We start from the raw sequence: 26,371 nt of genomic DNA, 5'->3' as shown, positions 1-26,371 counted from the left end.
TGATCTGGCCTGTTTGACAAACTGTATTTTCTTCAGTCTGGTGCCTCTGATGGCTGAGGGAGGGACAGTGAGTGGGGGCCGTGTCCGCGCAGGTGTAGGGGACACTCTTGCTGGGAAACAGGCCTGAGCCATCAGGGGCGCACAGGTGGCTTCCTTGCAGTCGGCTCACCGACTCGCTGTCCACGTGACGTTAAAGGGTGCTGCCTCGGGTGCACTGAGCACGTCCAGCCGGGCGTCTGACTTCCGTACCCTTTTCTGCGCTGTCATCTCAGGTTTGGTGTTCCTTTTCCCCAGTTTTTGCATCTGACGACTTACAAGATTCCCACGATCACCACGTGATGCCTCTGAGATCCAGTGACAGCAGACACGGAAGGGCAAGAGCGGAGGCGGGTGAGCGAAGCGGGTGAGCGATCCCGCAGCACGGCCCCGGGCCGAGGACCGGTCAGCAGGAAATTCCCCCGAATGCTGAGTGGTTGTGTGTGGGAGCAAAGCCTGTGGGTGACGTTGAGGTTTCTTTCTTAGACTTGTTTGTATTTTCCAAATTTTAAAAATAAGTATATATTAATTACACACTGAAAGATACCGTTTAAAAAATGAGGCGGTGCTGTCATATGGTGACCCAGGTCATTCGGACCAGTCCTCCCGTTCTAAACAGCTGAAGAATACTGGATAAATGTTGAAACACATCATCTTATAGGTATCAGAAAGCTGACAAGCGATGAAGAATCGCCAAAGCAGATCACGTGGAAAGTAGAAACAAAAAGAAATGGGGGTAGTAACTGGAAGATTTTGCTTCCGGCTCCTGCCTGCCTTTGACTCTGGCCTTGACGGCCTCGGGGCCTTAACGCCTCCGAACTCAAGGCGGTCGCAGGTGGGATCTAAGGGGACATCCTCTGCAGATTAAGCTGCGATCCTCAGGGCGGTGTCTGGAGGATAAGGTTGAAACAGAGGTAATCCCGCTCCCTTTGGGAACCGCAAGGAGGCACCCCAGGACCGAGCAGGGGAGGGGGGCAAGATCCCTGAGACGGTGACCACATCCCAGCCCTTTCCTGGACTTCAGTCTCAGTCTGCATCACCCAGGTTGATCCTAACACCTGAGACCGGTGTTCCTAACACCATGAATCTGGACTCAGGATGTCAAGAGCCCGCGGTGCCATAGTTGTCTGACTGACGCAAAAGCAATTTGCTTTGGAAAAAGACGATTTGGATGGAATCTCTCAGAGGACATTCACAAGCAGCTCTCTAAGGATGACTTGCAGCACCCGGGCAGTGCAAGCTGATCAATGTACTTATTCTATTTAAGGAAACAAAAGAAAAGCTAGATGGCACCTGCAGGCAGCATGAAGCTATAAAAGTGACCTGGCAGACCTGAGAAAAGACACAGAACCTTTGAAAATATACTCATCCCAATTAAAAATTATATGGATGGCTGAGGCAGATTTGATGGGGCTGGCAAAGAATCCACGAACTAGCAGGTCAATCAGAAAGAATTATCCAGAATGCAGCCCAGAGAGACAGAAGGAGAATGGAGAAGAGAGGGTAAGAGACCCAGAGAAGTAAGAAGGGACGGCACGCCTCCCGAAGGAGAGGAGCAACTGGGGAGCAGCCCCGAAGAGAATATGTAAGAAATTCAAGGACATGATAAAGCTGCCATCCACAGGGTCATGAAGACCAGTACATCCCAAGCAGGATAATAAATTAATATCTAAATATATCTTAGAGAAAGTGCAGGATAATTAAAAAAAGGCAAGATAATTAAAGCAGTTGCAGGAAAAAAATTACCCTCCAGAAAGATTATTGGAAACACTCCAAATATCTGGAAACTAAGTAACATACTTCTAAGTAACCCAAGGGTGTAGGAAGAAATCGTAAGGGAGATTAGGAAGTATCCGGAACTGAGTGAATATCAAAATACAACATTAAAATTCATAGGATGCAGCAGAAGCTGTATTTGAAGGGGAATTGAGAGCACCAAACTCGTAGAGATCTCAATCGATGAATTAAATTAGAAATGAACGACAAAAAGTTTCCCAAATATTCGGATACTTCAACCCCAGAGGAGAGAATTCTGCTTTCAGTCCCGATGCAGCAACGAGATTGTTCACCTTTTCCCTTCCGACAACTGGAAAACTGGACAAAATATATGGTACAGTGGTTTGCTTTCACTTCTCTTCCCCTTCCGCCCCTTTCCCTCTGCCTCCCTCCTTCCCTGCTTCATTTCACAAAGCATCTGAGGAATGTCATCCTATGGTCGCCTGTTTCATTACAGCAAAACCTCCCAGAAGCTGGTGGCTGGGTCTTCTGTTTTATATCTCGTGTTCTAGTACAATGTTCATGCATTGCAGTAGCCACTTAAAGCTGTGAAATGAAGTGACGGTCGGCCAGTTCAAAATCATGACCTCACTTCACAGCACACAGAATCTCTTAAATTTGTATTTTGCTACGCTTTCTTAATTTTTTTTGCCATTTCACTTGGTTTTTCCAAGAATCCTCTGTAGTGCGTGGGCAGATTTAATTTTCTCACTTTCCAGATGGCAGTGAACCACCTTATCTATACCACGTTTGGGAGAACTTTGCAATTACACTATTTGTGCTTAGTCTGGTCCATTGCCATTTTTTTCTCTCTGGATTTCAACTTGAAATCAGCAGAGGGCGCCTGACCACAGAAAAGATACACTCTAAAAGTTAATGATGTATTAGGTTTAAGATCATCCATTAAAGTTTCAAAAATGTGAATTTCACTGAAATAGAACCCTCTCCTTAATCTTTTCACTGTTTTAGGATTCTGATCTCATTTTAAATTTTCTATTCTGTTTCTGGGTAATGAGAATTTCATTCACTCTCACATTAATCACCATGACCCATAATCCCAGAGCTTTCCAATTTAGCTTCAAGATTCTTTTGGATAATATAAAAGTATTCAACCTTGTGCGTACCAGATCCTTCTAAATCTTCACTAGGGAATTGCTCCCCCTACTCACAGCCCTTAAGAGGGGTCCACTGTAATGTGCTACAGACGGCTGCACTGCAACTGTACGGCTGTTTTGCTTGTCGTGCATTGTCTCAAGGTTACCAATATTCTTAGAAAAGTAAAAAAGGATTAGGTAGGTTTTTAGGTCATATGGTGCTAGTAGGAAAGTGGCGGTTTCCGTGAGGCAATAGGGAGGACATGGCCTTTTGTAGCTGACCGATGAAGATGATTATGTCTGGAGGTTCAGGAGCCAGGTTAATGTGAAATTCTGCCGCTACTTTTCGACCAACTTCTACCTGGTTCTTTTTTTCTATCACACACGCTCTATTCTCCTACAGGCAGTGCTGGAGACAATGGCGGCCTGAATCCAGTCTACGTATTCTTCCTATAGTTTCCTCCAATTTAAGTTTTCTTCTTAAAGAACTAGGTTTATGGACAAGGCTTGGAGTTGGTTGGAAAAGGACTCCTCCTGGGGTTGCTCAGTGATTAGTACCTGACTGGATCCAGAGTAATTTCTGTAAGACTGAGCCTTGTGGTGATTCACCCACAAAGTAAGAAACTAGACTGTTTCCTGATTTATGCTTTCCCTCTGCCAAATGTTTGCTTGTCCTGTCCTTAATTGTTCTATTTTCTTGATGAAAAGCCCAAAGATAACATCTTCTAAGTAAGGATGGGCATCTTCCCTCTGCCCCGTCCAAACTATACCGTCCCATGTCCTACAAATGGTTTTCCCACTTATAACGTTACTTGAGTCAACTCCTAGGGTACGATTTTCCTCGTTTCTCAGGCTTGGTAAGCCTGTTGCTCCTGGGAGCGGGGTATGGTTAACCTCTGTCCATGAAGAAACGAGTCCTCTATGCAGGACACTGAGGAAAGTGGCGTGGAGAGCGGGATACGGGGCTGTTTTCCTTGTTTAGCCCAGGGCCCTGAGCACCTAACAGTGCACGGCGCCCTTTACGTGGGAGAAGGGGTTGTCTTCAGTTAGGGTCTGCAAATCCTTGGAAGGGTGTGAACGTTTTCCTGGGGAATGAGGTCGCAGCAATCATTTCATTTGCAAGAGGGTCCAAGGCATTAAAAATGGGCTCATTTACGGAGTCTCCAGTTGGGTGGGTCACTCTGTAGAATCTAAGCATCAAATGAGAATAGAAATAGGTTAGCATAAGCATAGCCATCTTAAGGGCCTAGAAGCCATTTTCTGAGTATGTGACTTAGAAAGAAAAACTGGAACTGGGTAAGGCCTTGAAAAACAAGTTAATCATGAACACCGGGTGGTGGGCAGCTGTGGCCTTCAGTCAGCTAACCTTGGTCAGCTAATCTTACATACCAAGCTTATCGTGCGGAACCGCCCTGACCATTGAGGAGTGGTCTTATCTTGCTCCTGCCTAACCCCAGGATGTATGTCTTGCAAGAATAATATGCAGCTGTGGAAAATTACTGTGAGTTAAGTGCTTTGAAAATGCTATATAAACCCTTGGCTTTGAGTGCTCGGGGGTCCTTGTTGAGACCCGCTGCGCCGGGCTGGCGTCGGGCTGACACTTGGACCCCAGCTAGCTGGCTCCTGAATACAGTCGTCTTGCTTGTTGCATCGAGACGTCTTCCGTGAGTGAATTGGGGTGGCGTCCCCCTTTGGGGAGATCCAACAACTCTACCCAGGGCTAAGCAAATGGCCCACACAGTAAGCCCCGAGCCCGGCTTTCCAGGACAGCCCCGTGGCTCGCGGCGGGCCCCTGCGACGGACGGGGACGCGGTCGCCACCCAGGGCCCAAAGCCCAGAACTGCCGCGCCCGCCCGCAAAGCCTGAGCCCCGAGGCATCCCGGAGCCGTCCGGAAGCGCCGGCGGACGGACCGGAAGTGGCGTGTTTACGTTAGGCCCCGCCCCCGCGACGCGCACTTCCGGCGGGCCGAGCGCCGCTGCCCGTTTCCCAGGGAGCTCGGGCGTCTCGTCAGCCGGATACGATGGGCAAGAAGGGCAAGAAGGAGAAGAAGGGCCGCGGGGCGGAGAAGACGGCCGCCAAGATGGAGAGGAAGGTGTCCAAGCGCTCGCGGAAGGAGGAGGTGAGCGGGCCAGGGCCTCGCGACCTGAGCGCCGTGCCCCGGGCGCTGTGGCTCCCCGGCCGGGAGGAGCGAGGAGCCCTAGCGACGGCTGTGCCCCGCGAGCCGGGGCCGCACCCCCGGGCCTCACGCCGTTTCTTCGAAGCGGGGGTGGACGGCCCCCAGGCCGCCTGCGGGGAGCGTCAGGGGGCAGTGACCCGGGCATTCCACCACGGGCGCGCTGCCCCGCCGGCCCCCTCGCCCGCCTTCCCTGCCCCGCCCTCTCTCCGCGGCCCTTGCTTTCTCCTGGCTGGGTTTGCAAGTGGGTCAGTGCCGAACTTAGCGCCGAGCGTTCGTTCTGTTGCCCTCCGCTGACCGTTGCTTATGGGCTTCCCAGGCTGGGCGGCTCATGCTCGTCGATGAGGGTGCGCGGTGCGCCACAGCCCGCGCTGCCTGGGCGTGAGTCCTCACAAGCAAGCGGGCTAGGCAGCGGCGGCGGCCCCATCCGACACTTAGGGAATGAGAAGCTGAGAGGTCACCCAGCTCAGGGTCACACGGCCGAGAAGTGGCAGGAGCTGAAACTTGGCCCGACGCCCTCCATGCAGCGTCCATGAGCGCATTCCTGTTCTACAGACGCCACACACAGACAGCCTGCTTCCTGCGCCGCAGCCGGTCACCACGCCCATTTCAGGCGAGAACATGCTCCTCTGAACTCTGTTCAGAGCGAGATTCAGCCCAGACAGTGGCTGCAGAACTCGTGCACTCAACAGTGCAGAACCTCAGAATGCTGAGAGCCCAGACGTGGAAGGAAAGCCCAACCCCATTATTTGACAAATGAGAAAGTGGAGACATGAATGAAAAGGGGCAAAGGAAAAAGACAGTAATACATATGCTTAGGAACATATTAGGTGGAGTAAAAGTATGAAACGCTTGAGAAAAAGACGAGTTTCTAATTCCAGATGGTGGCTGCTCCCGGGAGGTGAACGGGGTACGCACAGGGGTGCAGGTGGCGGTTCAGGCCGACAGAATATGGGGTTCCAATCAGAGGAACTGACAGGCTCAGTGCAGTTTAGAGTAAAGAGGTGGGGTGGGGAATGAGGTCACCTGAATGGTCTCAAAGTGTCTGTAGGTGCAGGAAGGACATCTACCTAAAGTGCAGAATGTACTTGTGTGTGTGTGTAGGTGGGAGGGGAGTCAGAGGGAAGTGGATGGGGAGAGAAGGGGGATGTACAGCTCTCTGGTGTCAGCGTGTGCAGGTGAGGGGAGTGAGCTTTCAGGAGGAGAGTAAGGACAGAAAGGATGTTCCCCAAGACACAGGGGTGGGGTGGGGCTACTAGTAAATTTCGGGAAATGGGCTGTGGGCTGGAGGTGGGAAGACCGGGTTCCCGTGCCTCTGAACTGTGCAGGTATGTTAGCATCTTAACTTCTAAATCTGTTTCTGCACTTATAAAAACAAATCTTCCAGCTTGGCTGCAGCTGATAGTTGCTGAGCCCCCAGCATATAGGCACTGTTCTAGCAGACTGACAATTCTTCCTTGGTTGGAGCTTATATTTTGTTATTTGTGTGGGAGGATGTGGAGACAGAAAATAAATAAATGAGCCAGGGGAATATCAGACACTGCTGTGCCGTTTTCCTGGACATGTCTGATGTCACATTAAATTCTCATGTGACAAATGTGATTATTAAACAGATTGTGTATATCAGCCATTTTAAATGAATCTATAAATTATATGAAGAACTCTGAAGTCTTTTGTAGGATTTCAAACACTTGTGGAGTGAGCTGGAGTGAGCAGGCCTTTGTGTTCATCTGACTTACTCTGCTGCTTTCTCTTACTGCAACGCAGGCTGGTGGGTGGCCGAGGCCTCTCGGTCTCGGTCTCCGAGAGGTGGTTGAAGGTGCTGGCCTTCATGCACAGGGTGGGCTGGCTAAGTGGGAGGCCCTTGGTTGGGGGGTGTGAGGTTTTGGAATGGTGTCACATGTAGTGCTTGTGCTTCTTTGCGCATATCCAGGAAAACTGCCTGTAAGGCAAGCTCCGAGTACTTCTGCGTGTGTCAGACTCTGTGTCTTTGAAATAGGAGGAAGCTGTTTTAATTCGTGAATGAGACTGGACCCTGGTCAGGTGCATGGACAGGGGGGCAGGCTGAGCTAGGTTCTGCCTGTGCGGTAGACTTTGCATGGATGTCTCAGGTGTGACTACTTGTCTGCCTTTAGGAAGACCTCGAAGCCCTTATAGCCCATTTCCAGACACTAGATGCCAGGAAGACGCAGATTGTGGAAACACCGTGCTCCCCGCCCTCTCCAAGGTAAGTGACAAGGACTCTGCCTTATAGCTTCTCAGAGTTTTCTTTCATAAATTGAACAGCTGCTTAAAATTGGCACCAGGTTTTCATAAATAACTGGACACTTGGCACATTTTCGTCATTGAAACTGGTTCCTGCACCAGACCAGCTCCCTCAGGACATTTTCTCATGTCTGAGTGACAGGAGTCAGGCTGTTGTCATGCAGAAACATGGAAATGCGGGCTCCCAGGGTGGGTTGGGTATGGGCAGCAACGACACTTGGGTGCCCTGGGCCCAGTTTGTATGTTGGTTGGCCAGGTTGTGTTGTTACTTTTCCACAGAAAATTGAATAGGTGTTAAGTGAGAAAAAGGTTCGGGGTCACAGAAGTTTGGGGATTGCTAGTTTCCTCTTAAAAATTTTTTTTAGTTGTGGTAAAATATACATTACACAGAATTTCCCATTTTAGCCATTTTAAACTGTACAATTCAGTGGGATTACTTATAATGCTGTGCAACCATCTATTTCCAAAAATTTTCGTTACCCCAGAGAGGAACTCTGTACCCATTAAGCAGCCTCTCCCAAGGCCCCTACCTCCTAGACCCTGGTGACCGCTACCCTTTGTGTGTCCCTGTCACGTAGCTAGTCTAGATATTTCATGTAAGTGGAGACATTATTTGTCCTCTGTGACTGGCTTCTGCGCATGATGTCCTCAGGGTTCGCCCATGTTGTAGCATGAATCCGAACTTCGCGCCCTTTAAGATCAAATCACATTCCGCGGCTGGATAGACCCTGTTTTATTTATCTGTTGGCTGCTGGACACTTGGGTTGGTCCCAGCTTCTGGTTGCTGTGAATAATGCCAGAATGAGCATCGCTGCACAGGATCTGAGTCTGTTTCCATCGTCCTGGCGTCCAGCAATTCCTGGGTCACATGGTGATTCTGTGTTTAACTTTTTGGGGAGCTGTGAGACAGTTTTCCACAGCGGCTGTACTGTTTTAACCCTGGTTTTTAACTGCAAAATTTCTCAGCCTGTAAAATGTTTCTGTGTACAGTAAATTCCCAAGAGAAAAATAGTTACCAGATTTCTCAAACTTTTTTAACCTTGAAACCTTTTCTTCCTTTGAAAAGCGTTTTTTGGGACATCCCTGGAGGGATAGCACCATAGGGGATTTTGAAAGAAGGTCATTTTTCTGGGCTTGACCCTCCCAGTCACTACATGCCTCTCTGCTTTCTACTGAAACTCTTAGGACATGTTTATAATTTCCTTATAGCTGTTCTTTTGTCTTCAGGTATTAAGGAAGTACAAAATTTTTTGCATTTTCTAGTTGGAAGGTATCTGGGATGCGTATTGAAATGCTTAAGTATTGGTTGTTTTAGAGTAATTTTGGTGGTGATTTAAGAGGATAGACCTTTAAGACAAGTCAGTTGTGGGAAATCGGGCACATGTGTAGGCGCATCTCGCCTTCCCACTGCCTGATGCTGTCAGCAGATGCTGCGTGTAGCCGGGCCAGGCGCTCCGGGAGCGTGAGCCTGCCCTTGGGGTCGTGGCGGGGAGGCCACCCCTACAGTGCTGCCTCAGCGCCCGTGTCAGGCCCCGGGGGAAGGCCTGGCCTGGAAGGGGAGCTGCGCTGGCCTTTAAAGCCTTCAGTTCCAGCTGAGTTGCTTTTGTCTCATGCAGGTTAAATGCCTCGCTCTCTGCCCATCCTGAGAAAGACGAATTAATCCTGTTCGGAGGTGAATATTTCAATGGCCAAAAAGTAAAGTATATATTTTTTTCTTTTCTCCCCAGATTCTCCCCATGGGTCCCATTTGGAGTAAAATTAAAGCAGTGATATCAAATATGCACTGGTTCTTTAACTGTCGTCCTGTCCTGCCTCCTGAGCTGTCAGGACTGGCAGGTGACGTTGTCCTTGGTGGCTTTAGTGACCTTTAGGGCCCCTCCTCTCCCCACCTGCCTGAGGCTGACTAGCACACCGGCCATGTGCATAGATTCATTCTGCTGGTCTTCCTTGTGGTGGTTCCCAAGCTGTTTAGAACAGGGGAAGCGCAGACACCCTCAGAGCTCATTTTCATTTTGAGAGTTCTATGTGAAGCAGCTACAGAGGCGTGAGTTCACGTCCCCTCTGTGTGCTGGGGCTGCCGCGCGTCCGAACCGACCGGTCCGCTGCCGTGGCACGCTCTCACGCCGGGCCTGACTTGGAAGATGGGGGTTTCACTGAGCAGTGAGCCCAGTGCCCTGAATGCTCTTGGGCCTGGGACAGGCAGCCTTTTTTGTGCCACCATCTTAGGACCAAGGGACCAGCCACACACCGCCGTGCATCGGTGTGACTTTGTTGCTCTAGGACACACGTTTCCTAGGGGAGGCTGCTGATTGAAGTCCTTTTTTTCCCCCTACTGGTGCTTGCGTGAAAGCGTCATTCGTAACACCAGAGTTTTTCTTCCTTTCTGCAGACTTTTTTGTATAATGAGCTCTATATCTACAACATCAGGAAGGATACCTGGACAAAGGTTGAGATCCCCAATCCACCTCCGAGGCGCTGTGCACACCAGGTATGTCAGCTGAAGCTCTGCCCACGTCTCTGCACGTGCTTTTCCGGGAGGGCTGTGTCAGGGTGCTGAAGGCAAGGAGGGGCCTCCCTCTGCTGCCGCCTGACTTGGACTCGTCATGGGGCTGCCTGGCTCTTCAGTGTCTTCCTGTAAGACAGGGAGATGAGCACCCTCCCCTCCCTGGGCCCTGAGGCCACGGGGGTCATCCGGGCAGCATACCTAGTGTGGTGCTGGAGTGTCGTGGCTGCACAGGAGGCTCCCGTCCGTCTGAGCGAGGGGCTCCTGGAGGCCCTTTGCCTTGAGAGGAAAGGGGGAGCCGGGATGTCCAGTGGTGGGGGGTGAGGTGTGGAAGGGGGTGATGGCTGTGGAGCGAGACGTGTCCTGACGGGCGGCCCCAGGTGCTGAGGCCAGCGCACTCCTGGCCGTTCCTGCCCAGCCCAGGGGAGCCTGCAGAGCTGCTGTTCCTGCTGGGTGGTGTCCTGGGCTCAGGGTCTGGAACATCTGGGAGGGCAGGCGCTTGTCTTCGTTGTTCATGATTATGACCCAGTACCGGGAACAAGCCGTGGTGCCAAGGGTAAGCTGAGGGAGTGGTGCCTCTGGTGTGGAGCTGCCACGTGTGGGCTGACCACGGCACTATGGAAACTCCCTCCACAGAACCTGCTTCTCTTTTCCTGATTCCGGACTCATAGCTGAACTTAAGGGCTGCACCGACGCCTCACGCGCGGAAGGCTCGCAGGCATTTGGACTAACCAGTTCATCATCTGGACGAGAAGGATGTCCTTGCTCTCAGTTTAAAATATCACATCTTAGTGAGCTTGGGTTCTGATAAGTAGGTGGGTCTTAGGTTCAGTCCTTTTGCAGAGCCTGCTTCAGTTACTGAGAGCATCATCTGCCCGCCTAGGCCTGCAGGCTGAGAGCCGGGACCAGGACCTGGGACCATGCCAAGCCCCCAGCCCTGTGCTGATGCCTTGTTAGGTTCCTGAGCCCAAGAATGCTGCTGTCCTGATGCCCACGGAATGCAGGCTCGCAGGCTTGGGGTGCCTCACGTGAGCATGAGTTACTAGTCATTGACTGTCCTTGCAGGATCAGGGCTGTGAAAGTCTCTGAGATGCGCGACCCAGCTGCGTTGGCCGGGAGCTCCGTTGCACGTGCCCCTTACTAGTGACGCCCTGCAGTCGGCTCGCTCTTTACTTGGGGTCTCACGATGAATCAGAGTGATGGGGAGCAGAAAGTTGGTTATAAAGTCTTTTGCCTAAAGGTCACTATGGTTCAAATATACATTAAATTCTGAGACATAAAAGCCTGCTCATTATGGACTAGTTTAGTGTGTCTTATGTGAAAAGTCCTGTTCTTTATCTTCTCTTTAATCGGGTGCAAAAGCAGTAGAAAGAGAAACTTTATGCACTTTACTCTTTTCCCCTCGATCCTGGAATTTTGGGGGGCGAGGCTTATTTTAGTGTTTTTTGAGAGTTTACATGGCCCTTTCTAAAATGAGTACAGTGCGGGGGAGGAAGTGAAAGGTCCTAACATCTGCTGGACGTGTGGCCCCACGGCCTGACAGGCTTCAGCTGCCTGCTCCCCCCACACACCAGTTCCCCGGGGAGAAGGGATGTTGGCGCTCTTCTGCCTGGACTGTTGAGGGACGGACAAGGTGGGGCGGGGCGGGGAGGGACGAGCTGTCTGGGATGTGCGGGTGGGTGAGGAAGGGGAGGTGAAGATCATGAGCTCGTGGTTATTCATGTGGTTGTTTCTCCCTAAGTAGTAACTGAGACCCACTTGAAACAAAATGCATTCTCATAAAATAGAAGAGTTCCATAAGGTTTAAGAAATATCATCTGTATTTTATCAGCCTTAGTGCGTTAGTGAGCAGTAAGTAGTTCATGGAGAAGAGTTCCTACGTATCAAAGGCTTCCTCATGAAGTGAGCCGAATTCCCTGGCAGTGTCTGTCTGAGCTGCAGAAAGGGTGAGTGTCCCCGAGCCACAGCTGAGCAGTCGTGTCATTGCAGGAGTCCTGGGTCATTCAGGCAGGACATGCTGAGCACCTCTTAAAGGTGAGGCACCGAGGCGTGGTCTGAGGCTGGGACATGGCACCAGAATGTTCTGATCACCATTCCCCATGCTGCCCCCTATTTTACGTTTTCTTTGGTGCTGAGGCTGTCATACATGTTTAGGACTCAGCTTTCACGAAGTTGAAGCATGTGGCCAGTGTCAGAATCCATTCACAGAGTCTGTGTGTTTAGTTGGACTCCACTGGGCTTTTTTTTCTGCATTTGCTGGGAGAGTTGTGAACTTCAGGTTTTCCAGGCAGGATTTTATTACAGTTGAGACTTCAACAAACAAACCCAAATGCCTGGGAAGCGTAGAGCCTCCTGGGCCAAGTGGGAGCGCGGATGCCAGTGAGGCGGCCGGTGAGCCCAGAGCTCTGCTCGGCTGTTCCCTGCACTACTGTGCTCTTGTCAGATCCAGACAGAGGACGTTGATTGTCAGTGAGCTTGAACAGTTACTGCAAAACCACAGTGTGTGTGTGTGTGCATGAATATAAGTATTTAAGGGGTTTTCTTTTTATCACTTCATCTCCAAAATTCATAAACCCCTATAAGATTGCCTGGGGGTGTAAACTCAGTCAGCTTGACAATGCACAGCGAGCAAGCAGGGTGTAGGGGAAAAAGACTGCTTCTGGCTCTTTCCAGCCAGTGACTTCATTTCTCTCTTGAGTTCTGCCAGGTGTCCTCTGAAGGGCCATGTAATAGTTCAGCTCAAGGTTGGATTTCTCCCCTGTGGGAAGAAGAATCCTTACCTTAGAAGGAGAAGGATTACTGGAAGTAATTTTGTTAAAGTGCTTTGACTTCTGCAGTGTAGCACAGAGAAGACAAGTAGTGACTCTGGCATCTTACTACACTGATGGACAGTGACTGCAATGGGGCGTGGGGGGGACTTGATAATATGGGTGAATATAGTAACCACAGTGTTTCTCATGTGAGTGTTTTTGTAAGTGTGTATATCAGTGATACTTAATAAAAAAAAAAGTGCTTTGACTTCCTTTAAAGTAAACTCTTTAAAAAGACATCCTTACAAGCCCTGAACCTATTGTTTTTGTGTTACATTTTGAGGTGAATTTGCATTTTGTGGCTTTCTACAAATGATTTTTTTCTTCTACTGGACATTTTAGAGTCTTGTTGTTGTTATAAGATCGGTTTTAACTCACAGTGACCTTGATAAAAATAAGTTCTTGGAGAAATTTAGCGCTGGTCAGTGATCTAAATAGATCCCCTTCTTAGATGATATTCCATTTCATGTTTAACAGCTATAAAATACAGATAATTCTGAAATAACATTTAACTTGGATGAGATCGAAGCCTTGGAGTTTGAATTATAATATCCTATTGCTAGTTCCCAGATTAGCCATTTCATTCATTTTTCTTTTCTTAACCCAAGTTTTTCTTTCTTCATTTTTTCTTATTTTGTTGTAACATAGAGCTGTTTGTTTTTACCCAAGTAGGTGGTTAAAAATATATAAATGGGGCCGATTACTTGAAATAACTAGAATTTTGAAACATCCTATTGAAAGTGAACTGTGTGCTTTTACAATAGTGACTTCTGTGCTATTGACACATTCATGCAAACTAGTTTTCCATAGAAAATGCTAGTAAAGATGTTTAAGTATCATCAGTAACTCTAGAAAACAGTGCCAACCAGATGTGCAATACACATGCTTTTTTTTTTTTGAAGAAAGGAAGAGAACAGATTAATTGATTTTACCCTAAAATCTGTTTTCTTTGTCTTTAGGGGTGGCACGTCTTTATTATATATTTCCTTAAAAACTAAAGAAATAACAGCAGGATGTAAAAATGTATTTTATCATGATTTATCTTTAACTGGTACATTTTAAGGACTCCTTTTGGGGTATTGTTTTGTATTGATGTGACCTGGAAGTATGGGCCCTTGGGTGTAGTCTGGCCTTGCTGCGTAACCCATATGAGGGTGACCCGTTCACTGGTGACCGGCTGTTTGCTTGGTTTCTTTGCCTTGAACTTCATTGTATCAGGTACTGGGGTTGTATTGGGTGATTAAGGTGCCTCCTACATTTTAATCTTTAGAAGATGGTTCTAGTGTAAATTTGTCAGGAAATAGTTGTCTAGTGCCTTTCATGCAGCAATTTTGAAATTGTTCTTGAAAGAAGGTAGAAAAAGTTTCAGGTGACTTAGAAGTCTCAGTATTAAATCTCAAACAGAAGTGTTTCAGTCAGGTGTTTTTGTCGAGGTTTTCCCATTTTCTTGATATTCAGGTCATTGACTTTTTTCCACCACTCTATTATTTATACACTTTTCAATAATTTCTTCTTTATTTTTTCTTTACGGTTTCCTTCTACTTTGGGTTAATTTTCCTTTTCTGGCTTCTTAAGATAGAAGCAGGTCTTTGTTTTAAATCATCTTTTGCAATATAAGCATTAAAGGTACGCATGTCTCTCTGGTCTCTCTGATGTTTCAAGACGCCATTGTACTGCTTCCCACAGATTCTGTTTGTTTCATGATCATTCAGACCAAAATGATCTAATTTGTAGATGTCTTCTTTGACCCATGGGTTACTTTGAAGTATATTGTTTACAAATATATTTACAAACATTTGGGTATTTCCCAGATATCTTTTTGTTACTCATTTCTAATTCTGTTGTAGTTAGAGAGCACTTTGTATAATTTCAGTCCTTCTAAATTTTTTGAGACTTATACTGTGGCCTAACATATGAGCTATCTTGGTACATGTTCTGTGTATGTTGGAGAAGAATGTACCACCTCTGGGTGTTGGCTAGTGTCCTCACGAGGTCGGGTGGGTTGGCAGTGTTCACATCTCCATATCTTCATTGACTTCCCCTTGATAATCTTCTGAAGTTTACTTTATTACTAGCACAGCCACCAATTTCTTAGGATTTTTGTTTATGTGGTTTATCTTTTTCCATCCTTTTACTCTTAACCCACTGTGTTTTACATTTAAAGCATATTTCTTGTGAAGAGGGTCTTGTCTCTTTATCCATGTTGACAGTCTGCTTTTTAATTGGTGCATTTAATTAGGTACATTTAATGTGATTATTGATATAACTGTCAATGTTTTTGATTTTTCTATTTGCCCCAGTTCTGTATTCCTTTTTCTGTTTCACTCTGCACTCTTTTGGGTTGATTGTATTTAATATCCCCTTTTTGTCTTCTCTGTGGCTTACTGACAATCCGTCACTCTTGTCTGTTTCCGGGGTTGCTCTCGGGTCTGCAGTATGCATTGCCAGCTCACTGAGGTCTGTGTTCAGAGATGTTCTGCCACTTCTCGTGGACTGCAAGAACCTTAGTGGAAGGCTCACATGTTCTCCCATCCTTCGTGCTGCTGTTGTCGTGTAGGTTATTTCCATATATAGAAGTCCCACAATACAGTGTTAATTGTTTTTACTTTCAATGATTTAAATAAATTTCAAAATGAGAAGGAGAAAACCTTCACTGTTTTCTAAATTTACCAGTCCCAGCACAGTTTGTTCCTTTGTGTAGATCTGTGTTTTCCTGCAGCCTATTCATTTACTATTTCTTGAAGGGCAGGTGTCTGTTGGCAACACATTCTTTTCAACTTTTTTCCTAAGTCAAAATATCTTCATTTTACAGGATGTTTTTGTTTAGATATAGAATTCTAGGTTAACAGCTGTTTTAGCACTTGAAAGATGGTCTGTTTTCTGGCTTATATTGTTCTAATGAAAGGTCAGTGGTCATTCTTAATTCTCCTGTATTTAGTGGATCTATTTCCCTCCATCTAAGGCTACTTAAAAGGTTTTATCTTTGCTTTCTTAGCAGTTTGATTTTGTGGTACCTCCGTGATTTTCTGGGAGTCCAGTTACATGTATGTTACACTGTTCAATAGTGTCCAACATGGCAGTGAGTCTTTTCCCCCCAGTCAATTTTCTCTGTAGCTTCATTTTGTTTTTTATTGCCCTTTAGAGTCAATATAGATGTGCTGTGAACTTGAGAATTTTTAATTTTACATACGGTATTTTTCAGCTCTAGAAGTTGTTTGCTTCTTGATTATTGTTTCCATATTTGTTATGTTCATGTTTTCCTTTAAATTTTTGAACATTTATTGCTGTTTTCAAGTCCTCTGGTCTTTCTCTCATGTTGTCATTCCTGGATCTCTGTTGCCTGCCGTTTCTCCTTACTACGGGTTACGTTCCCTGTAGAACTGCGTGCTTAGATGCTGCACTTGGTGAACGCTGCCTGGCGACTAGACTTCGGTCTCACCTACCAGTGAATGCTGAGCTCTGTCCTGGCTAGTGGTCTCATCACTTGCAGGTCATTACAATCCTTTTGAGGCTTTCTTTAGGGATGGCTTGGCCCTAGTGTATAGCCTTTCTGGGGACTCTGCTGAATGCTGTGTGCTCAGTGACACTTTTCACTCTGTCTGCTTGGAACTTGCCTGACTCTCAGCCTGTGTAAGTTCAAGTCATTTTTAAGCTGTCAGCCCCACAGTGCAGGCTCGTCTCCCAGCCTCCTATGAGCTCACCCTACAGACGTGCAGCTTAGCGTGCAAAGGCTGCAGGGGACCCCTCTGTGCTCTCCGCTACTCTGCTCTGCAGGTTCCAGCTTCCTCAGTGCCCCTGAGCTCGCACCTTTGTCTCGTGCACAGCAAGGTACCCCCTCTCTGCTGGGCTCCGTTCGCTGCCCCAGGGTGCAGAGACCGCCTCCGGGGTCAGGGTTCACCACACTCTGCTGCCGCCTCGCGGGTCACGGTTGCACTTCCTGCTGTCTGGTCACAGTTGGGTCACAGATTTTGTCCCATTTTGTCCCTGTTCACAGTGGGAGGGTTAGTGTGGGACAGTTGCTCCGTCTGGTCAGAAGTGGAGGCCTTCCTCTTCTCCCGGATGGTGCATTAACCCTTTCCTTGGTGTTCGCTGCCTCCGAGTAGGCCGATGCGAAGCCCTCCGATCCTGGCTGTCGGCACACGTCTGCGGGTCTGGAGGCCTCAGTGGGGTGGCCTGGTCCTTGACTGAGTGGAGTGGGAGTGGGATGTGGAGATGGCTCTGCCGCACAGTGTCCTTTTTTTCTTGCCTGGAGTTTGACTTCATTTTTGAAGGATGGTTTTAAAAACTGAGTATGTAAGTAACAAATATTCATTGTAAGAAAACAAACAAAAGGAAGGTAAGCCCATTGTCCATTCTTCACAACTGCTGATTTGTATTTGTGTTTTTTCTCTGCCCATATAATTCCTATTTCTGTGCATGTCTATTCACATTAGTTGTGTACATATGTGCATTGGACGTTCCTCTCTGTACCGTTTCTTACTGTGGTGGTACGCCGTGGCTTTAATCAGCCTTCTGTGATGAGGCATTTCAAAACGCCATTGTACTGTGTAGTACATGTGGACGACCCAACTTCGTGAAGCTCAGAAAACTGTGTTAGGTTTGAGCCTGAGCTAATCACAAATCTTCTAAAGATCTGAAGTGATTGGTAGACCCCTGGGATTTTAGAGTGATAGGAAACTGGCCTGTGACTTCAGGTTAGTTGTCTGTGCTGAGATGATGCATACAGAACTGCCTGGAAGTGGGAGTGGGGAGGCCGTGTCCCCCTTTGGTGTGCCCCCAGGACCTCCAGTTAGTCCAGGGCAGGAGCAGCATCTGAGACAGGCTCAGCTCTGCAGTGTCCCCAAGTGCCAACAGGGCAGAGGGGCCCCAGTGCAGTGGAAGCCATCGGGGGCCTGGGATGCAGCCTCCACAGAACCACCGTCTGACCCGCCCATTGTGCACCTTTTTGGGGAGGTAGGCATGCATGCAGAGTGCTCAGGAGCGTCCTGATGCCCAGCTGCACCTGGCCCAGTTGTCCCCTGGCCTCACTGCCCCTGCTGCTGTGGCCACCGCTTACCTGGCAAGAAGATCCTCTGGCTGTTTCCTGCACCCCTGTGGTGAGAAGCACTGGCCTGCTGTCTGCTTTGCTGCCTGGCCCCATGGCCGGTGACTCCCGGGGCAGGCCAGCCTGCTGCCTACCCTGTGCCAGGTGCTGACTGAGCGAGCGTCATGCCCCAGGTTTGTGGGCTGCCGGCAGAAGTCATCACTGTGAAGTCTGCCCTTTAGACACACAGTACAGGTCAGCTGACAGTAGAACCAGGCAGATGAGGACTGTCTTTGAAACAGTGCTGTCCGCAGGTGGCATATTACTGAGTGAGTTCTCGAGGAAGAGGGCCATGTCAGTGACTGGCTGGCCTGTGTCTGTGGTGGGGCCAGGTGGTCGTGGGTGGTTCCAGCATGGCCTCTGAGGCCCGGCACCTCAGAATGAGAGAGGATAGGCCCCGAGAAGGAGAGTGGACAGGGCACACCTTCCAGACTGAGTGTGCTTGGGGTGCGGGGGCGGCGCGGGTGGAATGGGTGTGGTACCCCCAGTTTTGTTACCTTTCAGGCTTCACTTAAGCTTTTGTTTGAAGAAAGAGTTCCACTGCTTTGACAAATGGCCCTGGATCAGATAATCTGTAAATTGCCTTTAAAACTCTCTAAATGTGTGTTTCTTGTGTTTGCATCTGTAAAGGTTATTTATGTGAAATAAGCACTCACTCTAATTTTGGCTGAAATTCACTGCTTACATGGACGGTGTTTTTCCTTTTCTGGAAATGCCTTTTTAACCACATGCTTTGACGTGCCCTCCTCCCCTCTCGCGGGGGCTCCAGCATGATGACCCCCAGTCTTGGTCCTGGACCTTTTCCTTCACTTCGTGGAGATGGGGCCTTCGGGGTGACGGACCCCCAGCCGTGTGGCCGCCGTGGGAGCAGAGGGCGGCTTGGGCAGAGTCGGGCACTTTCATCCTCGCACTTCTGCTGACGCAGGGTCTGGGGTCCTCGGTGCTCTTGCTTCATCTGTGCTGATGTCGGGAGTAGCCGTGGGAGTGTGAGGTGGACGTCTGCCCTGGGACGTGAGCCCTGGCGCTCCTGTCCTCAACCGTCTGCTGTCAGATCGCCACGCTGGTTCATGGGCTGTGCTCACGGACCACAGTTCGGCCTTAATATTCTCCTCGAACCAGTAGTGCTTTGAAATGTGCCCGCGTAAGCCTGGAGAGCCCTGCGTGGCCCAGAGCCCGGCTGTTGTGGCCCTGTGGCCGCCTCCCCTCTGGCGTGGCTGGTTCAGAGCGTCCTTTGGGGCGCGGCCCCGCGGCATCGTGGTCGCTGCTCCGTCTGCCTTTCCGTTTGGCTTAAACCTTTTAAAATGAAGAACTAGTAAGGTTGTGTAGATGGGACCTGTTGCAGTCAGTTCTGTCTATTAGGGTAGCTGTAGGTGTCCCGTGCTGAATAGCTGGAAAGGGATCAGTGAGGGCAGGCAAACAGCTTTATAATAGATGTTTAATAAAAATGAAAAAAAAAATAGATGTTTAATAACAAGAAAATATCCTTAGTTTGTGTTACAACTGATGTTAACTTTCGACATAATTGTGCCCATTTTAATAGGATGTGGGGTTGTATGAATACAGGTAGATGTTTATTTTGCAATCCAGGAATGCATCCAAGTTCATTAGATTTTTGACTTAGGAGAACTTACCCTTTGAGGGATTTTTCAGGAATTTTCCTGTCAAAGGCAGGAGTAGACAGTCGCTGGGTGTGTGCGCTGGCTGAGCCTGTGTGCAGTGGTCTGGCACCCAGTGCAGTTGCTAGTTCCCGCCCAGCCCACAGGGGTCCTGCACCCATGGAGCTGGCCCTGGCCGAGAGCTGTGTGGCTGCATCCTGACTGTCACCTTCCTTTTAACAGGCGGTGGTGGTGCCTCAGGGCGGCGGACAGCTGTGGGTCTTTGGGGGAGAGTTCGCCTCTCCCGACGGGGAGCAGTTCTACCACTACAGAGATCTCTGGGTCCTGCACCTGGCCACAAGGACCTGGGAGCAGATCAGGTAAGATGCTGGGTGGCAAGTCTGCCCCCTGCGCCCTGCTCCTGTGCCCCGCCAGCATTCTGAGTTCACAGTGACACAGTCAGATCCCAAAGCCTTCCAGGGCCCCGAGGAACAAGGCCTGCAGAGCCCTAAGGGACCAGCCTTGCTGACCTGGCATAAGGGCTCACGTGTTCTCGGGACGCCTCACAGGGAAGCCAGCCTGGCGACGGCTGCCGACTCTGGGTTCTGGAAGGTGTCACCAGGATCGCGGTAGCAGTGCCACCTCTGGGCTTGTTTCCCCCTCCTTCCCTCGTCAGCATCGCCGTTCACCACGTTGCGACTCTGCTGTCCTCCCCGGCTGTCTGTTTACCCTGGGAGGCAGCCTGGGTTTCAGCTTGTGGGGACCGAGCCCGAGGTAGCTCCTAGCGGGGAGCGCCCTCCCACCCTCCAGCCCATGGGGACACAGTGGAGCCGGGACGGGGAAGCACGGGGAAGCCATCCTTGGCCCTTCAGTGAACAGGCTCAGCCGTGTCAGTGCTCGATTTCTGCAGCGAGAGGTGACAGTGGTGCTGTGGTGGGCACATTCCCCGCAGAACATCCACCACTGGTGTCACAGCGGTTGAAACTGCGCCCCTGGCTGCAGACAGACGCACATCTGCACAGAGGCTGTTTGTGGGCAGAAACCCAGTGGAGCACAGAGTGGGAGCAGAGCTGGCTGGCTTTGTTCTCCTGGGGTGCGTGTGACCCCCGGCCGGGGCTGTGCACACCGCCATCGCAGGGCCACCTCTGCCCTTAAAGCAGCCAAAGTTTCCTCGTCGGCGGGGTTCAGTCATGGTGCAGGCAGCCGTCAGCCTTAGGACTGTCATGGGCAGGAAGCAGAGCTCCCCTCAGGATGTGCCCAGGTGAGCGGTGCGCCTTTCAGGCTCAGGCAGGGCTGTCCAGGCCTGCTCTGTGGGCTTAAGCCCGGAGTGTTCAGTTAACAAAGCGGAGTCTGTTGTGCACATGGAAAGTGTGAATGGACTCCCCAGGCTCAGCCAGCCTGCTGGAGGACTCAGTGGCAGTCTTAGTGAGATTGGCACCGGGAAGCCTAGCCGTGCGTTGCCAGTTATGGGTCATTTCCTCTGCTTGCTTTGGGGAAGGCTCGTTCTTAGTAGGCACAGTAGTGAAGAAACTGTTTTTATTAAAGGTTGGTTTTGTTAAGCACCTGTTGAAACGTCCTCAGTTCCCCCGCGAGTTCGTCTTTGGGCCCAGAGCGCGTGATCTCTGTTGTCTTTGCTGTGCTTTAGTTCTTCTTTTCAAAACCCAACTGATGTTTATTTGCTTGGTCATTTTTGGCAAATTTATTCCTGGTATTTTCATAGCATTCCTATCAGTTTCCATAATGTTGTGTCTGTAATTTATGGGCTCCATGAGTGAATGCTGCCGCAGTCTCTTAGCTGCTGGGCGGGACCCGGCGTCGACAGTTGCGCTTCTGAGGTGTCTTCCTACGGTGACGTTCGAGCTATTTTGTGACACCGTCTGCTTTCTCGGGGCCTCCCAACTTTCCTGGTTCGGTAACGTGGGTGTTTGTGCCAAGGAGGCAGGGTGGCTCCCTTGCCGCTCGGTCACTTGGGGATGTGCCTTTGAGGGGCTTGCTGTGGCCGCTGTCTCCTGGCCAGCAGAGGCCACCATGCTTGCGGTGCCCGGTGCTGTCGGCCCTGCTGACCCAGCCCTCCCAGTATGCGGCCCGGCCCAGGGCTCCTCTCTGAGAGCTCTGTGTCTGAGATCCCATGGGAACCAACGTGAAGCTGCAGAGCGTAAGTGCAGTTGGCGTCCTTAACCCTCTATTTCAGTCTAGATGGGGTGGTGGGGCAGGAGGAGGCTTATGTGCTTCGTTTTTTGTCTTTTTATCTTAATTGCTATTTTCCACGCCTTCCTTGTGGGTGATGATCCCTGGCTCTTCCTTGGGAGGATGAGCAGAGACTGACAGAGTGTTGCTGTCATGTTCCTTTGGCGGCCGGGGCAGTGGGTGTGTTTCAGCGGAGCATGTGAGGGCTGTGCGGGGGTGTCCATCCGAGGGGACCGGTGCAGCCTTTTGCATGCAGATCTGGAAGTCCGGAGGTGGAGCACCTGTGCCCTGCCTTGCCTCTTACTTTGTCTGCCAGGTTTCCAGTGCCCGGCCTGATGTTTGTGTCTCTCCTGCTCAGCAGGGCTCAGGGGCTGCTGTACTGCTCGTGGTTAAGAGGTGCCTTATGTTTGAGGTGTCAGCTAGTGGGTCTTAGACATGGGTGCCCCAAGGAGCACCAAGGGAGCTTTTAAAATGCACATTCCTGCCCTCCTCACCCCAGGCAAACTTCAGGTCTGATTCAGGGCAGTTTTATGTGGGGCCCAGGAATCTGCCTGTTACGTCAGCCCCTCTCCACCCTGACGGTGGCCCCAGCCAGGGCCCCGATTACTTGGGGTCTCGGGCTCACTCTCAGTGTTGATCACCGATGTGAAAGTGTCTGCTGCCCTTTGGGAAGAAGGAAAGCTCACGTCAGATGCCTCTTAGATCTTTAACAATTAAAATGGTGTAGGTAGTGCTTTTGTGCTGGCCTGTGTGTCCCACAGTGAAAGCCTTCATCCGTGGCCCAGTGTGACAGCGGAAGGTGCAGCCACACTGAGTGTGAGAGGCTCTGTGGAGTCCTTGGGCGAGGCTACAGCAGGGGGCAGTTAGAGCTGCTGCTGCTCGGAATCGGACGTGCTCATCACCGCGCTGACCTGTGGCCCCGTCCGAGGACCGCCGCGGCGGCTTATCTCCCGTGAGTCTTTCTGCTCCAGCAGAAAGGGAGGAGGGCCACCCATTTTACTGTTGCTGAGGGAGAGGCCCTGTGCTGTGCACGCATCTCTTGAAAAGTACGAGCAAGGCTACTACGAGCTGACTTCACCTCTTACCGGGATTCGGCCCAGCACCCTGCATTCCTTTATTAGTATGTTCCTTATCCCAAGGGCAGTTTCCTGTTGGGGAGACCTCGTGGGAAGAGTACGCAGTGAGGCCACCTCTGGGCAGGCTAGCTTAGGAGAGACTCCCTCTCACCAGCTGGACGCTTCTCATTTATATGATAGTATTTTCTTTGCCAAGTTTCTGAGTCAGGTTAGGTCTCTGATAGAACAAATGTGTCCTGCCCATTCTTGCACGGGCTGGTGTGAGATCTGAAGTTATCAGCCACAGGCTGGCCTCCCCAGAGCACTTGGGTGAGAAGTGCTGCGCTGAGGTCAGGCTGCTCAAGGCTGGCATCCAGTGTCCCTGCTGGAGCCAGTGCTGGGCCCAGGGGCTCGGTGTGGGCAAAGGGCGCAGGCTTGGAGTCACATCCGCCACACACCTTGTCCTGCCACAGGAGGCCAGGTGACCGAAGCAGTTCTCCATGGTCCCCATGTGTGGGTGTGACAGGGAACTAGTGCAGCCATCAGCTGGCAACCAGGTCTCTCCAGCGGGTGCTAATGTCCCAAAGGGATCAGATGCCGATTTGGTTTTTGGAGAAGTGCTTTTTTAAAAAGCAAACGTTAATAAATTTAAAAAAAAACAACAAATTTACATAGTCATATACAGCTTTGTGAACTTGACAAGAGTGAACATCTGTGCGCTAGGTCCAGAAAAGATGATCTCGTCCCCCAGGAGCCCCGGCGTCCCTCCGCAGCACCCGCCCCCAAGCACAGAGTAGGTTGGCTTGGCTGGGGCATCACCTGGACAGCTCATGTGGCTTTGTTCGCTGAGCGTCGCTGGTGTGCCAGTTACCTGAGCCGCGTGTGATTGGTGCTGTTCGGTGCTGTGTGACAGTTGGCTGCAGCGGTGTGCTGCGGTGCCGTGATACCAGTGGGCGCAGGAAGGTTACTGCTGCCGGGCGGTGGTGTCCGCAGTGCCTCAGTTCTTGTCTTCTTGAAGGAAAGAATTCAGACATGAGACCCGATAGAGAGTTAAAACCATAAAGGGTTTTTCATTTAGCAAAGTGAAAGGAAAGTATACTTCAAATACAGAACAGCAGGCTGACCCCGGCTGTCTTTTATGGAGGCCTATTTGGTTTCCTCCCCCCATTTATCCTTCGTACATTGTCTTTGGGTCCACCTTAATTTCCCCCTTCAGCCTCTTTGTGCAAGTCTGTGTTCCTAGTTTTTCCCCTGACTGCCAAGGCGAAATTGAGGGTGGACCCAAACTACAATGTAGGTGATACTGTAATGACATTGTAACGGCCCCTGCTACAAAGTTGGGCAGGTCTTTCACTTGCCAGTTCGTGCTGAACCACAAAAGGGGCTGGTCTGAGGGAGACAGGGTGTTCCACTGCCCTCCTTTCTGCCCTCCTGCTCATGTCTATCTAAACTGCTGCTCTAACCAGTTTCGGGGGCTGCCGTCCACCTTGGACACACCTTACGGTACATGTACACACGTATCTCCATTAAGTGGAGTCTGAGAGTCGAATAAGCCGATGGGGTCATCAGTGGCTACACTCAGCTGTGGCAGACACTGGTGGGCACTTTTCCACACACGTGCTGTGGGGCATCCTGCTGTGCCCTCTGGACCAGCGCTGTGTGTTCTCACCTGCACACTGGCCACTCTGGTGGTGTTTTGGGGGCAGTCAACAAATAGACCATGTGCAGTCTGTTACTGTGCTCACTTAGGCACGTGCTCCCTACTAGCGACAGACATCACAGCAGTGGGAGAATGGGGGTGATCATAGGGTTACTGCAGCCAAGGAGACTGAAACTGAAGCAAAACTTCGACATCGGCCCCCCAATCCCAGGCTGGGTGTGCACAGGCGGCTCCCCCAGATACCCAAGGCTTCCTTCAGTCTCTCCGGTGGGGATGCTTGCGAAACTGTCCTGATTGTAAAGGAGGCCTGGTTTGGCGACTTAGATTCTGTGTCCTAGCAGTGTTTCACTAGTGTGAAATGCATGGTCTGCACTGCCACAGGCAGAGGCTGACCCGGCCCTCCATTCTCTTGGTGGTGGACATGAGTCTCCCACGCCACCGCAGTGGGCGAGATGGGGCAGGAGGTCGCAGTGAGCAGCAGCAGTTCGTGGGCAGGTGGATACGGCCCCAGACAGACCAGGGGAGTGAGGCGGCCAGGAGCAGGTCTCTTGCACTTTGGCCCCTGTAACGGGGCATGGAGCGCCGTACCTTCCCAGTCACGCCTGTCCACCCTCCCGCTCTCGCATCCCTGGTTCCCCCATTGCACGTGCTCCTTCCCACGATCCAATCTGTCCTCATTAGAGTCATGAACTTCCATGCTTGAACGTGAGATGCTGAGCGTGTAATGAGGCTTAGGGCTGCTTGAAGTCAGGTTTGGTGTAAGTGTGCCTGAGCTGGGGAGAGTGCCTCGCTGCGGTTTGTGGTCCATAACTGGGCAGCTTTCTGACCACGCGCTGCTGGGTGACCCCCTGAGCGGGCCGGCAGGTGAGCAGCTGCCTTTCCAAAGCTCCCTTAGAAGCCCTCAACTCTTTGCCACACAGTACCTGCTGCCCACTCTGTCGGTAAACCCCCACCCCCCACCCCTGGCCAGCCACCACCTCTCCTCCAGGGCTTGGGTGGAAAGTGGGCATTTGTTCTAAGTGTGTGCACCCTCTGTGAGTTTGTGGGAAGTGAGACCCCACAGGCGGCATGTGCTGCCTGCTCATCGCTCACGGCGCAGCGGCTGCAGGGCGTTTACCAGCAGAGGGGCTGGGAAGAGGAAGGGGTCAAAGGAATCTCCTTTTCCCCCCACCGTGACATGCAGGGGCTAGAAGTAAAGGTGTGTCTGTGACGACCCGCGAAAGCCAACGGGAAGCAGAGGCCCCGGGAAGGCTAGTGCGCAGCCCTCGGCAGCTGTGGCAGAGCACCGCAGACCACGGCTCCTGCGCAGCATTGCTTCTCACAGCTTGGAGGCTGGAAGTGCGAGGTCAAGGTGCTGCCAGATTTGGTTTCTGGGGAGGGCTGCCTCTGGCTGTGTCCTGAAGTGGCTCACAGAGGAGTTCTCTCTGCCTCCTTTTATAAGGACAGTGGTCCCAGTGACGTCATCTGACCCAATCCCCTCCAAAGGCGGCACCTCCAAATCCCACCACCTTGGAGGCTAGGGCTTCAGCATAGGAATTCGGGGGACCCAAACATTCAGCCCATAGCAGCGAGCATCTGGTGTTTGCAAAGTTCTTTCCTTTGACAGAGATCAGTGTATCGGGCAAACATGAAGGAACCTGATCACACCTGCGGTGGAGAACCCCAAGCCAGGGGCACAAGCAGGGACTCCCACACAGTGAGCGGCCCCACGCCAGGGCTAGGCTGCCAGTCAGGGGCCTCTGGAGTCGGAGGAGATGCCCAGCTCCTGAGCAGGGGCTGAGGCAAAGGCTCCCTCCTCTTGCCCACACCACCACTCCCCCACTGGTACTTCTCACTCTGGTGGCACCTCTCTGTGACAATGAGCAGAGAGCTGGGGGCCCCTGGGACGGGAACTGCATGTGTGACAGGACTGTGCCGAGGTGCCTTTATCTCCTCCGTCTCAGCCCGCCCGCCCAGCCAGGGCAGCTGGCCTGTTAAAGCTCGGTGACGTCAGCCTGCCTCACTGCAAAGCCAGCATTTCTGAAGTCAGACCCCACTTTGCTCCCTGACCGCTGGAGGAGGTGCAGCCGGGCAAGGAGAGAAAGATTTTAGAGTCTCTTCTTCCTTCTCTTATTTGTGAATCTGGTGCCAGCT

At 50.8% G+C, this 26,371-nt stretch overlaps 1 protein-coding gene across 4 annotated transcripts in view; it reads left to right on the top strand.

The window, feature by feature from the left end:
• The window catches only part of KLHDC4 (kelch domain containing 4), a 51,843-nt gene that overhangs the window by 2,083 nt on the left and 23,389 nt on the right, over nt 1-26,371 (top strand). Inside the window, exons 1-6 of one of the 4 annotated variants that reach the window (XM_073226822.1) lie at nt 4,902-5,026; nt 7,014-7,123; nt 7,216-7,307; nt 8,962-9,040; nt 9,735-9,833; nt 19,580-19,716. In XM_073226822.1, the coding sequence (XP_073082923.1) occupies nt 7,103-7,123; nt 7,216-7,307; nt 8,962-9,040; nt 9,735-9,833; nt 19,580-19,716 (428 nt within the window). In that variant the 5' untranslated portion in view covers nt 4,902-5,026; nt 7,014-7,102. Of the gene's footprint in view, nt 1-4,850; nt 5,027-7,013; nt 7,124-7,215; nt 7,308-8,961; nt 9,041-9,734; nt 9,834-19,579; nt 19,717-26,371 lie in introns of those variants that run through there. The other 3 variants (XM_017677734.3, XM_017677741.3, XM_073226823.1) reach the window with 3 other exon arrangements.

Source organism: Manis javanica, chromosome 17 (assembly GCF_040802235.1).
Source record: "Manis javanica isolate MJ-LG chromosome 17, MJ_LKY, whole genome shotgun sequence".
In the NCBI taxonomy this organism is placed as follows: Eukaryota; Metazoa; Chordata; class Mammalia; order Pholidota; family Manidae; genus Manis; species Manis javanica.
Note: the sequence above shows the minus strand (reverse complement) of the source record. Positions and strands in the feature narration are given on the sequence as shown.